The following is a 16,933-nucleotide window of genomic DNA, read 5'->3' as shown; positions in this document are numbered from 1 at the left end:
GGAGATTGCCATCTTGGAAAGACTTGGCCTAGTGGAGATTGCCATCTTGGAAATCATGTCTTTTTTTTAACATTTAAATGAGCATGTTCTCAGGGTGAGGTTCAACTACTTCAACTATATTTTTCCTTTCTTTCTTTTTTTTTTTGAGACAGAGCCTCAAACTATCCCCCTGGGTAGAGTGCCATGGCATCACAGCTCACAGCAACCTCTAACTCCTGGGCTCAAGCGAGTCTCCTGCCTCAGCCTCTCAAATAGCTGGGACTACAGGCGCCCGCCACAACGCCCGGCCATTTTTTGGTTGCAACCATCATTGTTGTTTGGCGGGCCCAGGCTGGGGATTCGAACCTGCCACCTTAGGTGTATGTGGCTGGCACCTTAGCTGCTTGAGCCATAGGCGTCAAGCCCATTTTTCCTTTCTTACTGACTCTGTGAGCACAAAAGGACAACAGTGTCCTAAACACCAAGGGCAGGAAGGACCAGCTGAAGTAACATGACTGTCCTGGCCATCGTTTGATGAGGAACCCCCTTCTGCCAGTGAATACCACAGCCCAGAATCCAGTGACATATGCCCAGATCCTCCCACACATGAAGCTCTGCATTCTTAATTTTAAAGGCCATGGTGGTAAAAGGCATACTTTCTCTCAGACATGGACAAAAATTATGGTTCCCCTCCTTCTGGCCCGGCTGAGGGGAAGATCCAGGTGCTGTCTGAACATCTTATCTTACTGAGAGACTCTCTGCTCAACACATGCCCAAGTTCAAGTCCCATCCCAGCCCCCCCCCATTCAAAAAACTGAGAAATGTAGCAAGTGTACCCCAACACAGGCCAAAGTCTCTGCCAGGCTCTGCCCGTACATACCTACCCTCTAGCAACTTGCCTTAGGGTGCAGGTAGACATCTTGCTAATATTACTATTTTGGAAATCACTTTTTTTTCCCTTTAACATTTAAAAAAGCATGTTCTAGGATTGAAGTTCAAATACGTCACACCTCAGAGCTTTTGTGTGCACATGTGTGTTTTTTTTCCTTTTCTAAAGCAAAAGAATCATACCTTTGTTTGTGATTTTCATCCGACACTGGATTCAGATGGTAAGAGCCTAACTTTTGGCTTTTTAACACCAAAAAAGAATAATTTCCGTTTGAAAATAATGAACATGCTAGCCATAATTTCTGTACTTTTCTGAAGTTGTAAAAACAGTATAAATATTAAGTCCTAGAGGTAAAGTAGCTCTTATTTCTTTTGGACATTGTCTTAGGGGTTGATTTTTTTTTCTTCTGCTTTTGAGAAGTTATTATGGCTCATCAACTGTTTGCTATTAAGTTTGCTGTAGCCTATGCCAGCGGGCTTACCCGAGGGTACCACCCAAGACCTGAGCCCTGTTTGACCCTAGTTCCTGGTCTGCCCCTTTCCAGGCAGCTGGGTTTGTCGGGGCACACAGGATCTGGGTCACTCAAATGTACCTCATGGACACATTTGATCCTGGGGTTCACCACCGTAGACCTGGATCTGGGCTTGTTTTGTCCTCCCACACTCTCGCTTGGCAGAACTTCTTATCCCATTTCACAGATGGAGGAGCCTGAGGCCAGGGAGGGCCAGTGGCTCTCCCAGGTCCACGAGAGGGAAGCAGCAGACCTAGTTCCATCTGAGACCCACGCTGGCCCTTCTCAGAATCCCCTGCACCCCCACCAGGCTCCTTGAGTGAGCGGCACTGAGCACATGTTCTGAGTTTATTTGGTGAAGACTAGGGCACGTGAACAAGGATAAAATGCCAGCTAAGACTGAGTATTGGGAAGCTGTCCTTCACAAGCTAGGGACAGATTTGGTTGTCTCTACGTAGTTAACCACCAGGAACTACTGTCAGGATTACAACAGGACACCCTGGGATGCTGTCTCCAGCATGGCCTTGAACTCTGTGTCCACGGCATGCTCTGGGGTGGTGGGAGTCCCAGACTGCAGGGTGAGTTGAGACCCCAGCCTGACCCCTCCTGCTGTGGGATCTCAGTTATCCTAATGTGCTGCCCTTTTGATAGCTCACACAATATTATATATCACCTTCATGCTGGATGTACTTTTATGAATCTTAGAGTAAATTCTAAAGAGTAATATGGCTGAGCTTAAAGGGAACTCAAATTACTACCCATGTCTGGGTTTTCTGCCCCCTGTTGACTGGCTTCTTTTCAGCAGGAATGTACAGTTTGTGTAAAGCCACTGATGCGCCCAGCCTTGTACTGTCCTTGATCCTGTGAGTTCTGTGCTTGCAAGTTTAGCATGTGTGCAATGGTCTATTAAAGTTTATCTAATTTTCTACTTTGGGAGCTAGTGTAAGAATAATTTCTTGTTTTAAACAGACTCTCACTCTGTTGCCCAGGTGAAGTGCAGTGGCATCAGTCTAGCTTGCATAACCTCAAACTCTTGGGCTTCACTGATCCTCCTGCCTCAGCCTCCTGTGTACCTGGGACTACAGGAGCTCAGCATGAAGCCTGGTTAATTTTTCTACTTTTAGTGGAGATGTGTTCTTACTGTTGCTCAGGCTGGTTTTGAACTCTTGAGCTCAAGGTATGCTCTGCTCTCAGCCTCTCAGAGTGCCAGGATTACAGGTGTGAGTCTTCTTTTCCTTTTTTGAACCATATTTTTTATAATTTCCAAAGTGTTCAAATTGTACTTCATTTATCTATCAGTTTTGTCAACATTCTGCTCTTTTCTAGAATTAACTTTTTTTTAAAGTTAGATTATACTTTTGAGTATTGTGTAAGGTTTTATCTTCTTTTAATTTTTTTTTTAGTTCTTGGCCGGGGCTGGGTTTGAACCCACCACCTCTGGCATATGGGGCCGGCGCCCTACTCCTTTGAGCCACAGGCGCCACCCAGTTTTATCTTTTTTTTTAAAAGTCCAAATTCAGGTGTCCTAATGCCATGTTGAATCACTCTTTCTTACCTCATACTGAAAATATTATTTCATTATATATTTTGAAACCACTGGGAGCTATTTTTGGACTTCTCATGCTGTCTCATTGATCTATATTTCTTTTTCCACCAATTTTATTTTTGTTAAGCATCAAGATTTTATTATATGTTCTCATGTTTTAAAAGAATCTTTAAAAGAATCTTTTATAGATCTTCTTTTTCCTTCAGAATTTTCTGTGTTTTTGCAATGTGTTTACTCAGCAATCATATTTTGGAGCCATTTTGACTTTAAAAAAGTAGTCTCATTGGTATTTTGGTTAGATTTGCATTCACTGTGGTAAGAACTTGGGAAGAGAGCATCCTTCCTGCCCTCTGCTCCCTCCGCCCTTGGAGCCACCGTGATGACTTGAGGCTCCCTGTGGATACAGCGGCCCACATCCCAGACACTGCCCTTGCAGTCAGCAGCCCTCTGGATGTGTCCTTCCAGACTCAGCCCTGGCAGAAAGGAACTACTCAGTCACTAGGTCAGGCTCCACAAACCTGACCACAACAATCGGGATTTAAAAAATTTCAACAAACGTACACACATATTTAACTCTACTTAGGGGAAAAAAACCTTACTGTTATGTGTTTCATTCAATATAATGCATCAATATCTTAATGATTGCTGTTTTAATTGTTTTTGCAATTGAGACCATGTTGAAATAACTTGCTTTTTACATATTTTAGACAACTTCCCAATTGTTTTCTTATGAAAAATGCATTGAATGGGAATCTTTAGGTTGAAGAACGTGCACGTTACATAATTTTAAAACATATTGCTTACTTGGCTTCCAGGAAGGTTCTATGAACACGCAACTCCTTCCAGCGTTCATACTTAACTTTGAGTTAAATGCTTATTCCTTTGAGTCTTGGAGAGAAGAAATTACTTCTCATTCATCTTCATAATGCCAAGGTCTCCAGTTTAATGTTTGACAGAGTAAGTGCTAATTAAATGCTTAATGAAAGAATGTTGAAAGAAAAACAGGTTTTTGGCTCGGCACCTGTGGTACCATGGTTACGGTGCCAGCCACATATAGCCAGGGTGTCGGGTTAGAACCCAGCCTGGGCCACCTAAACAAGCACAACAACAACAAAACATAGCCGGGCGTTGTGGTGGACACCTGTAGTCCCAGCTACTTGGGAGGCTGAGGCCAGAGATCGCTTAAGCCCAAGAGTTTGAGGTTGCTGAGAGCTGTCACACCACGGCACTGTACTGAGGAGGGTGACATAGTGAGACTCTGTCTCAAAAACAAACAAACAAAAACAAAAACAGTTTTTCAATAGAAAGCTAAAAAGCAAGGGGGAAAAGGAGAGAAGGAAGAAAGTTTCCTCATTTTTTTCTCTTGGTATTCGACTAAATAAAAGGTTTGCAAAAGTTGCTAAAATTTTACTTGGGGAGGAAGTTTTGGGCTTTGCTGGAGAGATGGCCAGAAGCCTCAGCCCGCTGTGGAAGGATGCAGGCAGGTCACCTGTAATGCAGTTGCTGTCTGGCAATCAACTCTGGTTGCCTCTGGCTCATGCTCTGCGGGAACACGCTGTGTGAACAGTGGACTGTCTTTTCTTACAGTGCTTGGCAAGAATGACCTCAAAATACGTCTGGGAAAATCCCCTTTCTGAGCTTGTCATCTTGAGGCCCCAAGCACTCCAAAGAGACACAATAGAATTTCTGCAAAGCCCTTTATTTCCAAGGACAAGGGCAAAAGACTAATTATATGCTTTACTTCAGCTTCCTTGATATTCTAAACTTATTATGATGTTTTTCTCTTCTCTCAACCAATGGGATCTTGTGGGTAGTTCCTCCCACAGTTTTCTCTTTTCAATTCATTTACAATTTTAGTTTTTGTACTGAAGTATTTTATTTTTTTGTGGCGGCTTTCAGTTGCAACCAAAACCACATGATGCATAACCCAGCTGGAGGAATTAAAAATAGATTTAAGACTGGGTAAGGTGGCTTACCCCTGTAATTCTAGCACTCTGGGAGGCTGAAGCAGGAGGATTGAATGAAGTCAGGAGTTTGAGAACAGCCTGAGCAAGAGCAAGACTCTGTCTTTATTAAAAATAGAAAAATGAGCTGGGCATTGTGGTGGGTGCCTGTAGTCCCAGCTACTTGGGAGGCTGAGGCAGAAGGATCATTTGAGCCCAAGAGTTTGAGGCTGCAGTAAGCTATGATCACGCCATTACACTTCAGCACTGATGACAAAGCAATGTTTTACAAAAATTAACAAAAGAGAGAATTTAAATTCAATCTGGAGGATTCTTATTAAATCTGCAGGCCTGAGCTTCAGTCTGGGGTTTATCACAAATTAGTTCAAGGACATTGGGCAAAATAATTATCTTCATAACGTCCGAGGTGTAGAGCTGGCTCGAGGTTACCCATCTCACTGGTGGTGTGAGGATTAAATAATGGATGAGCATGACCTCCTTAGTGCTCTAAGGCTATGCAAATAAACAACCTGAGGATAGGGCTTGGTCCTCTTGACACCAGCATCCCAGCTGGAGGAATGGTTAACAAGAATGACCTCAAAGTAAGTCATCAGGGGATGAGTGAGGCCGTGCTTCCTGCACTCTCCCAAGTACATCCATCCCACCCTCAGGCCGCATCCAGCCATGTTCATTGGCCTGTTTCCCAAGGCCCGTAACAGCTCCTGACAGGCACACACGACCTAATAAATGATGATTGAGTGAGCGAGTGACTTACTTTTATTGCCCTAGGACACCGCAGTTTATTCAACTGCCAATTTTGTTTGTCATTCCCCAATAATGCGCTTGGAATCACTCAAGCATTCTTTTTTTGGTTCAAGGGTGTAACGCCTTCTCAACCACCATGTCTTCTGTTGGTTCTGTGTTTTTATAGGTTTAAATCCATCCACTGTAAACAAGCTAAGAAGGTTGTTCGATCTACCACCCAGTCCTGGAATTACTGGGCTGTAGAATTTACACATCTTCTGCTTACTGATATCGTCAACTGCTTCCCAGAGTTCCTGATGCTCCATATGATCCCTGGGGCTGGATCTTATCAGACTTTTTACTGTTTCCCAAATTGGTGAATGTAAAATGGGACCTCATTAATTTTAATCTGCTTGAGTATTGCTGAAATTGAGCACCTCATAAGGTGTGCATGTTTCACTCTTCTCTGCCCAGGCCTTTGTGGTTTGTGTCTTATAGAAACATAAACAAAACATAAAGAAGGCACTGTTTTCTTCTAAACATTTTCATGGTTTCATTTTTATAAGTTTAGAGATCTGTATACGATGGTGGTGAAGATCTAACTCATCTCTGCCTGCCCCTCAACTCCACTCTCAGAATAACCAATTCCATGCACAATTTGCTGAATAACAAGTTGTTCCTTTGGTCTCTCAAGCATCTTTTTAATATATCAAGTTTCCAAATATGCACAGCTGGGTTTCTAGGCTCTCTGTGCCACCTCTATGGTTGAGTTTGCCTGGTGTTGAACTAATAGCATGGTGTTTAATTACTTTTATTTTATAGAAAGCTTTGGTAGGCAGGAGGACAAGTTCTTTCAACCTGTTGATAAAAATTGTCTTGGATATTTTTGACCTTTGTTCTCCCAAATACATTCTAGAATCAGCTCATTAAGTACGACGAGAACGCCAAAATAAAACAAAAAGCTGTGGGAATTCCATTATAAATGCTTTGAACCTACAGATCAATCTAGGTAACATTTATGTCTTTAAGATTTTGAATTTTTTTATGCGTTAACTATGTTCATTTTTCATTTCTTTACGTTTTCTTTGACGTCTTTCAACAAAATTTTATGATGTTCCTCGTGAGATGATCACATACACTTTAGCTATTTTTTTTCCCTGAATGCTTTACTTTATACTTTTTGTTGTAAAACAAGCCATATCTTATTTTCTTACTCATTCTTCTTGTTGTAGAGAATTGGGGTGAGGCAGGTGTTGGATTCTTCTCCTATGAAAATAAGTTTGGATTTTTTTTTCCTGTAGCACAGTTCTACCAAGTACAGTCCTATGATTGTCACCCTGTATGTTCTGAGGCTGTTTTCTCAAGTGCAGACATGCATATAATTATCCTATCTGTTTGTCACAGTGACCTTTTTATATGCAGTGATCTTCTCTCTACATAATAACACTCTTTATCTTAAAATCTCTGTCTGATATTGACATAGATAATTTATTAACATTTACCCTCTCTTTTAATTTCTTTATTTTCAACCATTTTATATCCTTATATTTTCATTTTATCTATTCTAAATAGCATATAGCATTTTCTTTTTTAAAAATCAAGCTCAAAATCCTCACTTTTCAAATGAGTTTAATCCAAGCATTATTTGAAATTAAAGTATACTATTTGAAAGTTTCTTCAATGTAAGTCTTGTTGAATGACTCGGTTTCTGGTTAACTGAAAAATTTTCTTTTACCTAATTCTTGAGAAATTGTCTTTCTGGGTGGTGCCTGTGGCTCAGTGAGTAGGGCGCTGGCTCCATATACCAAGGGAGGAGGGTTCAAACCTGGCTCCGGTCAAACTGCAACAACAACAACAAAAAAATAGCTGGGCATTGGGGTGGGCGCCTGTAGTTCCAGCTACTCGGGAGGCTGAGGCAAGAGAATCACCCAAGCCCAAGAATTTGAGGTTACTGTGAGCTGTGACACCACAGCACTCTACCAAGGGCGACAAAGTGAGACTCTGTCTCTAAAAAAAGACAGAAAAAGAAAAAGAAATCGTCTTTCTGGTATACAGTTCTATAATTGACAGAAGTTCTCTTGGCGACCTGATAATATTTAACTGTCTTCGCTTTTGATGAGTCTTTGGTAATTCTAATTACCCCTTTGAGGAAGTCTGTCTTTAGTTTTTGAATTGCTGTTGAGATCTTCTCTTTTATTTATGCTAAAGTTCCACTACACCATGTCTTAGAGTGAATCTATCTTTTCTACTAGATGTATTTTCTTTATTTATGAATTTTTGTCTTTTATATGTTCCAAAAAAGCTCTCAGCAATGGAACCTTAGCTTTATTTAAATGTTGCCCCCCTTACTTTCTCTCCATTCCCCTTGAATCTCACACTTGAAGACTTAGCGCCTTTTCCCTTTCTTAGTTTATTTTTGGGTCAGTCTCCTCCCCTTTCTAGTAAGACCAGCAACACAACACAAACGACACTGTTTTAGCAAGTGGCCCCTCTGGCTTCCAGTCAGCGTGCTGCTGGAGACAGAAGTGGTTCACGTGGATTTTTAATGTTCGTCCAGTTGTCATTTAGTCTGGGTTTCACTGTAGGGCATTTTTCTCCTTTGGGGTTCATGGTTACTGTGTTATCTGTGTTTTGTTTCATCATTGACAATATATGTAGATTGGTTTTTGCTTAAGGGCCACTTTGTCTGGGTATCATTTTTAAAATCATGCTTTCTTCTGCTTAGAACTTTGTGCACATTGATCCATTGAGTATCGAAAGTTGAGGGTGTGAAGATACGTTTGAAGCCAGACTGATTTCTCCCCTTCTTTTCCTTCTTGTAAGAGACAGAGTTTCTTTCACCCTGGATGACACCCAGGGTTGAGCTCCCAGCAACCTCAAATTCTTGGATTCAAGTGATCCTCTTGCCTCCCAAGTAGCTGGCTCGGCTAATTTTTCTGTTTTTTGTAGAGATGGACTCTTGCTCATACTCAGGCTGGTCTCCAACTCCTGAATTCAAGTGACCCACCCACCTCAGCCTCCAGAGTACCGGGATTACATACCAGAGCCATTACGCCCAGCCATTCCCCACTCTTACTAGTAATTTTTTCCTGTTTAGGTGGGTCTTCTTACTTTATCTTGAAGTTTAATAGCTATGTTTAATTATGGCTACTTTTTCTTTCTGAAATACAGTGAACTCTTTCAGGCTTCTTCTCTATTTCAGGAAGATTCTCTGCGTTCTATCTTTGTAGGTGTTTTTTGTTCCATCTGTTGGATTCTCAGAGATGCCAATTATCCCTGTTTTGTAACGTCCTTCTTTATCAAATATATTAGCTTTTATGTCTTTATACTTTTTGCTTTTCACAATGTTTTTAAAATATTACTATTGTTTTTCAAATTTTATTTCAGAAATTTAAATTTGACCAGTGTGGTTTTTTTTTTTTTTTAATGGTTTCTAAATCATTTAGAATTCCGTAGTGAGAACTGGACTTTTTGTTGTTGTTATTTTTTCTTTAAACACACACCCACTCCGTTTACTTATTTATCACCCTATTTTGGAAACCCTTGTTCCTAAGTGTTTGTTCTTATTTAATTGTCCGTCTTAACAAATCAGTTGTAAAGAAGTTCTTCACTGGACCTGAGCTACTCCCTTTTGGACACGGTCTGTGAGTTTCTCTGCTTGCTTTTCTGCTTGTTCCCCTCCAGTGTATTTAGACAGCTGCTGGGCTCTTTCTTCTCATCTGACTCCACCTTGGGTGGCTCAGCACAGGGACTGTCTTTGTTCTTTTTTTTTTTTTGAGACGAAGCCTCAGACTGTCCCCCTGGGTAGAGTGCTGTAGCATCACAGCTCACAGCAACTTCCAACTCCTGGGCTCAAGCGAGTCTCCTGCCTCTGCCTCCCAAGTAGCTGGGACTACAGGCGCCCGCCACAACACCTGACCATTTGTTTGGTTGCAGCCATCATTGTTGTTTGGCGGGCCTGGGCTGGGGATTTGAACCCGCCACCTTAGGTGTATGTGGCTGGCTCCTTAGCCGCTTGAGCCACAGGTGCCGAGCCACTGTCTTTGTTCTTGACTCTCTTTTTTAAGTCTTGGGACTCGTAGATTCCCCCTTCAATCTCTGGTGTGACCTCTGAGCTCATCCTGCATGCTCCAAATCTCTACTGCATGAAGATACCGTCCAACTGATAGTGGAGAAGAGGGCAGGAAATTACTGATATGAGTTGCAAACTTTATTATACTAGTTGCACTGTCTTTTGAAATTTTTAAAAAATGTTTTATTTTTATTTTTTGCAATTTTGGCTGGGGCCAGGCTTGAACCTGCCACCCCCAGTATATGGGGCCGGTGCCCTACTCCTTGAGCCACAGGTGCTGCCCTTAAAAATGTTTCATGCCATGCGTGTTCATTCCACTTATGTGGGGATATTGCTCCCCAACTTGGAAATCTTTCCGCATTTCAATGAGTAGCCTAGACACTCCCTTGGCAGAGTCAGCTTCTGTTAGCTTTTCTTGTTTCATACAGTCTTTCCCAGCAGCAGTTCCCCAGCTCCTCTGCTGGAAGGAGATAAGGAGACTCCTTTGGAGGGTTTGTCTCTGAGGATGCCGGTACTGGGGAAAGTCCCCGGGGGTGTGCAGGGCACATCCCTACGGCCTTCAAGATGCTGAACTGAGTGAGGACTGAGGCATAGTGGGCTTGTCCAGTCTGCTCTAAAAACTTATTACTTGACCTTTTAAAAAATGTTTTCATATTAGACAAAGGCAAGTTTTCCCCTCTGTCTTCTACTTTCTTCTTTTTTCTGTTTCCTCCTTAATTTGGTCTGAGAGAAGAAAAAGTCTGTGAAAAAGTTTCAACATACTATTTTACATGGGGGTGCACACGTCTGTGCATCTGTGGTGTTAAAGTCTCCAAAATGCCACCGTGTCTCAGCGGCACTGAGGGACACACAGGCAGGTGTATGTGCATCCTCAGGCTACAGCAGGAGAGGAAGGGGAGAGGGACAGGGATCTGGGCATCCAGGAACGTGACAGGAGAGGTCTGTGAGGATGTGACGCTCAGGGAGCAGGACTCGGCACTCCACCCCCTCCTGCAAGAGCAGAGCAGCTGTTGTTTTTTTAAATACTAGTAGGTTTACTAGGTGATTATTTCTCTTGAGAGCAGAGCCTGCAACAGCATTTAGAATCCTTGGGTGCCTTTGGACAGCAGGAACACCAGGCTTTGCTCAGATCAGTTCCTAGTATTAAGAAGCCAGCACTGCAGGGCTGAGCCTGTGGGAGAAACAGGGAAGCTCTGATGTTAATCAGAGAACAGTCCACTTAACAGGGATAAGATTAAAAACGTTAAGCAAGATTCAAGGAGAATAATGACACCCGAGAAAGGAAAACATGATATGAAAATGGGATGGGGAAGGGAAGGCTGCCTCTGGGCCCCTGCAGAGGAACAGCCTTGTGAAAGGTGGTGATTCACACGCTCACAATGGACGGTGACACAGCAGACCGGTCTGGAGACTTCTCTCTTGAATGAAGTAGTTTCAAATGTGGAACAATGAAAGGCTTTTCAGAAGGTCAGTGATTGGCTTGTGAATAAAAAAGTCTTGAGTTCTTTTTTTGGGGGGGGTAGGTTTAATTGCAGTTATATTTTTTATTTCAAAATCCTCATAAAAATTTATCAATGATAAGATACAGACTTCAATTTTTTTAACCAAAGTTCTATTTGAAACTACAGATTTGCCATTGACTTAAAGACTGGACTGATACATATTTGTAATTTCAGAGTTGACAATTACACTGTGGCTTGGGAATGGTCCTTTAAATTGTATCTTCTGGCTTGGTGCCCATGCTCAGTGGTTACGGCACCGGCCACATACACTGAGGCTGGGGGGTTCAAACCGGCCCGGGCCTGCTAAACAACAATGACAGCTGCATCAAAAAATAGCTGGGTGTTGTGGCAGGTGCCTGTAGTCCCAGATACTTGGGAGGCTGAGTCAAGAGAATCGCTTAAAACTAAGAGTTAGAGGTTGCTGTGAGCTGTGACACCATGACCAAGACTTAGAGGTTGCTGTGAGCTGTGATGCTATAGCACTCTACCAAGGGTAACATAGTGAGACTCTGTCTCAAAAAAAAAAAAAAGTATATTCTTAGAGTGTAGAAAAAAAATTTAGGTACTATAAATAAAATAGACTGATAAATTGATCACATAAAAGATTTAGACAATAAGAGGGCAAATAAAAATTGGAGAAATAGTCATAATGCCTTAAGCCAAGAAAGGGCTAAATTCTTTTTTTTTTTTTAAATTGTGGGCTGAATTCTTTAATTAAAAAGTAGGAAGTGATGGCTTATAAGACAATTAAAAAAAAAGAGCAATTAGTTTGAAAACAAAGCACCTGAAAAATAAAGTTAAAAGATAAGGAATTATTACATACTTAACTTATGAAAAATACTTGATCTTAATAATTAAAGTAATTTGTTATATTTTTTTCATATAGGTTTGACAAAAAATTAAAAGTTTGTTAATCTCGTGTGCTATTTAGAGTGTTATTGGAGTGAATAATGGTTGGCTTAGCCTTTAATGAGGGTGTTATGTTCTATCAATCCAACTTAAAAGTCCACATTAGAAATTATATACACTTTGGCTCAGTAATTGCTTTTAGCAACATTATCTCACAGTTTTATTTACAAAAGCCAAACTTGTAAAAAAACTCATGATATCACTGGCCCCACACAGAAAACTATGTAAATGTCTATAATTAGATAATTGGTAAATTAAATTAAATTCTTCAGTAGAATACAGTGTGGTCTTTAATCGCAGTTAGGCCTGTCTGTAACTGCTGATAGAAAAAAATTGTTACTAAAATTATTAACTATGTTTATATATATATATTTTTTTTTATTTTTTTGCAGTTTCTGGCTGGGGCTGGGTTTGAACCCACCACCTCCTGTATATGGGGCTGGTGTCCTACTTTTTTGAGACATAGGCGCCACCCTATTTTATTTTATTTATTTATTTATTTTTTTGAGACAGAGTCTCACTATGTCAGCCTGGGTAGAGTGCCGTGGTGTCACAGCTCATAGCAACTGAAACTCTTGGGCTTAAGCCATTCTCTTACCTCAGCCTCCCAAGTAGCTGGGACTATAGGTGCCCGGTACAATGCCTGGCTATTTTGTTGTTGTTGTTGTTGTAGTTGTCATTGTTGTTTTGGCAGGCCCAGGCTGGGTTCGAGCCTGTGAACTCCAGTGTATGTGGCTGGCACCCTAGCCATTTGAGCTATAGGCGCCAAGCCAATTATGTTTATATTTTTAAAAAATGAACTTTTAAGGTGGTGCCTATAGCTCAAGCAGCTAAGGCACCAGCCACATACACCAGAGCTGGCAGGTTCGAATGCAGCCCAGGCCTGCCAAACAATGACAACTACAACCAAAAAATAGCCAGTTGTTGTGGCGGGTGCCTGTAGTCCCAGCTACTTGGGAGGCGGAGGCAAGAGACTCACTTAAGCCCAGGAGTTGGAGGTAGCTGTGAGCTGTGATGCCATGGCACTCTACCCAGGGTGACAGCTTGAGGCTCTGTCTCAAAAAAAAAAAAATTTTAAGATCATTTAGTCTTTGTGAGAGTATTGTAATCTTTTAACATTTCCTAAGGGGAGAAAAATAAAATTTCCTAAGAATGTATGTGCTTATTGATTTCTTTATAATATCAAAAAGTTGTTATGTAAGTCTTGGGTATAAACCATTTCCTGTTTTTTTTATAGCTCTGTCTTTAAAAAAAATTGCTGTCAGGCCTGCAGTGCGATTAAATTGCTGTCATGCCTTTAATCCTAGCACTCTGGGAGACTGAGGCGAGTGGATTGCTTGAGCTCACAGGTTCAAGACCAGCCTGAGCAAGAGTGAGACCTCTGCCTCTAAAAATAGCTGGGTATTGTGGCAGGAACCTATAGTCCAGCTACTCGGGAGGCTGAGGCAAGAGAATCGCTTGAACCCAAGAGTTGGAGGTTGCTGTGAGCTATGATGCCACAGCACTCTACCCAGGGCAACAAAGTGAGACTCTGTCTCAAAAAAAAAAAATTGCTATCATCTGTAATAAAAATGAAAAAAAAACATTAAAACATTGTTTCTTCTCCTTTATGATGTCAAGTCATTATTTACTATAAAGTATATTTTAAATTTTGCTTGTTTATATTCAGCCAGAATTAACTTTAGAATCTTCCCTCACCACCTTCCTATCTCAATATACCAATAAATTATTAATTTGTTACAGAGAATGACCAAAATGACTTAAATAAATTGTCATCTCCTGAAAGTCCTTGACCTTTCTTTCTGGTTTAATCATGATCCCCTGAATCAGAGGGTGACTTCCCACAGACATTTCTCTGTCATCGGAATGTGTGATATTGGGTTTCGCCACATTGTCAGAAAAGTTTTTATCCTGATGCATTTTTTGGCACATGAAATATGTCCCTGTGGACATTTCAGAAAATGATTTCTTTTCTTCCTTAATTACCCCAAGGGTCAAAGAACTCGTTTGCACCTGTGTTTTGTCTTCATGGGTTCAGGCCACTTACCCATTTACCTTTAGACCTGGTCACAGGCAAAGATTATGGCAGTGGGGAGAAGCCACATCGTGCCAGGAATAAAGGAGCCAGGCTCCCAGAAGTTTATTTTAGTCCAAAGTCTGAAACAAGAAGACATCCTTCAGTGTTTGACTGAGCAGCCTTGATTTGAAGACTTTTAGGTTTTTGTGTATGCATTTATACAATATCTTGCTGGTTCTGAGTCTGGCTATAAATGTTTTTCTTTTTCTTTTTTTTATTAGATCATAATTGTGTACATTAATTCTATCATAGGATACAGTGTGTTGCTTCTCTATACAGTTTGAAAAACTCTCATCCAACTGGCTAACACAGCCATCATGTCTTTCTCATAATTGTTGTGTTAAGACATTTATATTTGATCTTTAGACAAATTCACATGTACCCTAATAGGATAAATCATAGGCGTGATCCCCACAGTATCATTCTCTTCACCCATCCTCCCCCTCCCCGCCCTGAACTCAATAGAAGTTTACCCACTGGAAAAATAAACAAAGAAAGATGACAACAGGGCAGTGCCTGTGGCTCAAAAGGGTAGGGTGCTGGTCCCATATACCAGAGGTGGCGGTTTCAAACCCAGCCCTGGCCAAAAAAAAAAAAAAAAAAAAAAAAAAAGAAAGAAAGCTGATAACAAAAAGATTTATGATAATCAAGGCATTTCCAAATTTAATTTTTCTTTGGACTATACACATGATATTTCTTTCTGAAATCATTAAATTTCATGTATCAACAATAGTTCCTTTTCGTCTAATTTGAAAATTCGGCTTTGTACAAATTATTGCAATCGTTTTGGGTAGCTCATATGTGGTATGGGTCAGGAGATTTGACTCCAGTAATCTTAGTTTTAGGAGTTTATTCCAAAGAAAATAACTCAAAAGAAAAAAATTTTATACACAAAAATGTCTCCTGATAGAAGAATGTGCATGTGAATTGTGGTATATCCATTTGATGAGGATGTCACGCAGTCAGGATGCTGACAGGTGTGAATGCTACAGCAAAGCTGGCAAAGTGTCTATTTGGATGGAAAAATCAGGAATATGGAAGAAATCAGAAAAATAACAATAATGCATTTGTTGAACCGAGGAAAATACGAGTGAAGTTATTTATTTTTTAAATTTCTTTAATGTCTTAAGTTCTGTAATCAATAAAAATGTGCCAAAAAAGGTAAAAAGCATTAGGTATATCTGGGGAGAAAAGGACAAGGAGGTGACGCAGTCACAGGTTTGGATGTGATAAAAAATGAACTGGGCCTTCCCTGGGGGCCCCTGAACTGGGCCTTCTCTGGGGGCCCCTGTCCCAACTGGGCCTTCTCTGGGGGCCTCTTAGTGGTTCTAAGAGACACTTGGTAGAGATTGTAACAATATCCTTCAAAAGATGTAAATACTGTAAAGCTTTGCCATTTATTTACTTGCTATTTTTTTAATACAATGTCTCCAGGTCCTTTCCCTGGCTGAGTTCTTCTGGCCGTGTATCCTGTTCATGATTCTGACAGTGCTGCGCTTTCAGGAACCTCCCAGACACAGGGACACTTGTAAGTCTCCCTTTTTAATACACTGTTGGATCTGCAGACCTTCAGAGGAAAAAAATCGTGTTCTTTCTTCTTCTGCTCTTTGCAAACTGAATTCTGAGTGGAATGCATAGATAGGGTTTTCTTATAACAATATCTTAGTATGTGTCCATAAATAACAATTTAGATTTTTTTCTTTCAAGAATTATATGCATAAACGTTTACTCCATCTAGCAGACAAGTTTCTTCTTCCAACTAAACTGACACAATGTGGGAGTAAGTATATAAGCTATTTACTAGAAACATAAGAAGGAAAAGTGGCGAAGCATTTAACAGTTTGCCAACAAGGTAATGATGATGATGATGTGAAGCTGGTAATGATGGACATGCTGGTGGTGATCGAGATGTAGATGATGACGGTGACAGAGGTGACAGTGGTGACCGTCAGGATAACTATGATGATGATGGCGATCATGATGGTCTTGCATCAATAAGATGTCATTGATAACTCCCCATACTTCGGGGATAGGATTAGACAGGCCATTTTGTTAATCTAGTTTGAAATCTCAGCAACTTCATTCCTTGAAAAAGTGATGGCCTATTTTGTTTCTATCAGACTGTGCTGCTTAAAATATATACAATTTTGTTGACTCTGTAAGTGTCACATAAATAAAGAGTATTAAGTATTGAGATTTATCCAACACAGTGTGTCAGTTTTATTTATGTCTTATATAAGAAAAAGGAGTAGTCTCACTAGTGAAACTTCATTTAGGAAATGTTGAAAAGCTTTTCAGGGCTCCTAGTTTATTAATTAATTTATGCATTCAGCAAATATGGATTGAGTGCACGTTGTGCTTCAGGCCCTGCTGAGGATAAAATTGTGGGTAAGGTATTTGTTCCCGCCTTTACTGATCTCGCTGTAGGACCAGACTCTCACAGATGATGGGAGAACTGCCATGAGGGCCCTGGAACTCCCATGAGAGCCCTGGGAGCATGCTGGGGGGTGGGCGAGGCTTCTGCAGAACCTGCAGCATGCAACTTTGTCAGCATAAGGAAGAGCAGGGGAGGGACGGTCTAGGTAGCGGAGTCACCATCGGCAAAGGTCCAAAGGGGAAGTAAAAGCAGTTTTGGTGACTAAGAGCAGAGACACGGCTTAGAGAGTCAGCAGGGTCGGGTGGTAAAGGGTGCGGGGTGCTGCCCAGGGCTTAGAGAGTCAGCAGGGTCGGGTGGTAAAGGGTGCGGGGTGCTGCCCAGGGC

The 16,933-nt window shown here is 41.1% G+C and overlaps 1 protein-coding gene across 1 annotated transcript in view; it reads left to right on the top strand.

Annotated features, from left to right (window-relative positions):
- The window catches only part of ABCA13 (ATP binding cassette subfamily A member 13), a 557,155-nt gene that overhangs the window by 3,971 nt on the left and 536,251 nt on the right, over nt 1–16,933 (top strand). The window contains exon 2 of the mRNA XM_003797747.1: nt 15,607–15,700. Within this exon, the coding sequence (XP_003797795.1) occupies nt 15,607–15,700 (94 nt within the window). The remainder of the gene's footprint in view (nt 1–15,606; nt 15,701–16,933) is intronic.

The sequence above is a fragment of the Otolemur garnettii genome, unplaced genomic scaffold, assembly GCF_000181295.1.
Source record: "Otolemur garnettii isolate 467f Iridium unplaced genomic scaffold, OtoGar3 scaffold00123, whole genome shotgun sequence".
NCBI lineage: Eukaryota > Metazoa > Chordata > Mammalia > Primates > Galagidae > Otolemur > Otolemur garnettii.
The sequence above is the reverse complement of the archived record's forward strand: the minus strand, read 5'-3'. Positions and strand labels throughout refer to the sequence as shown.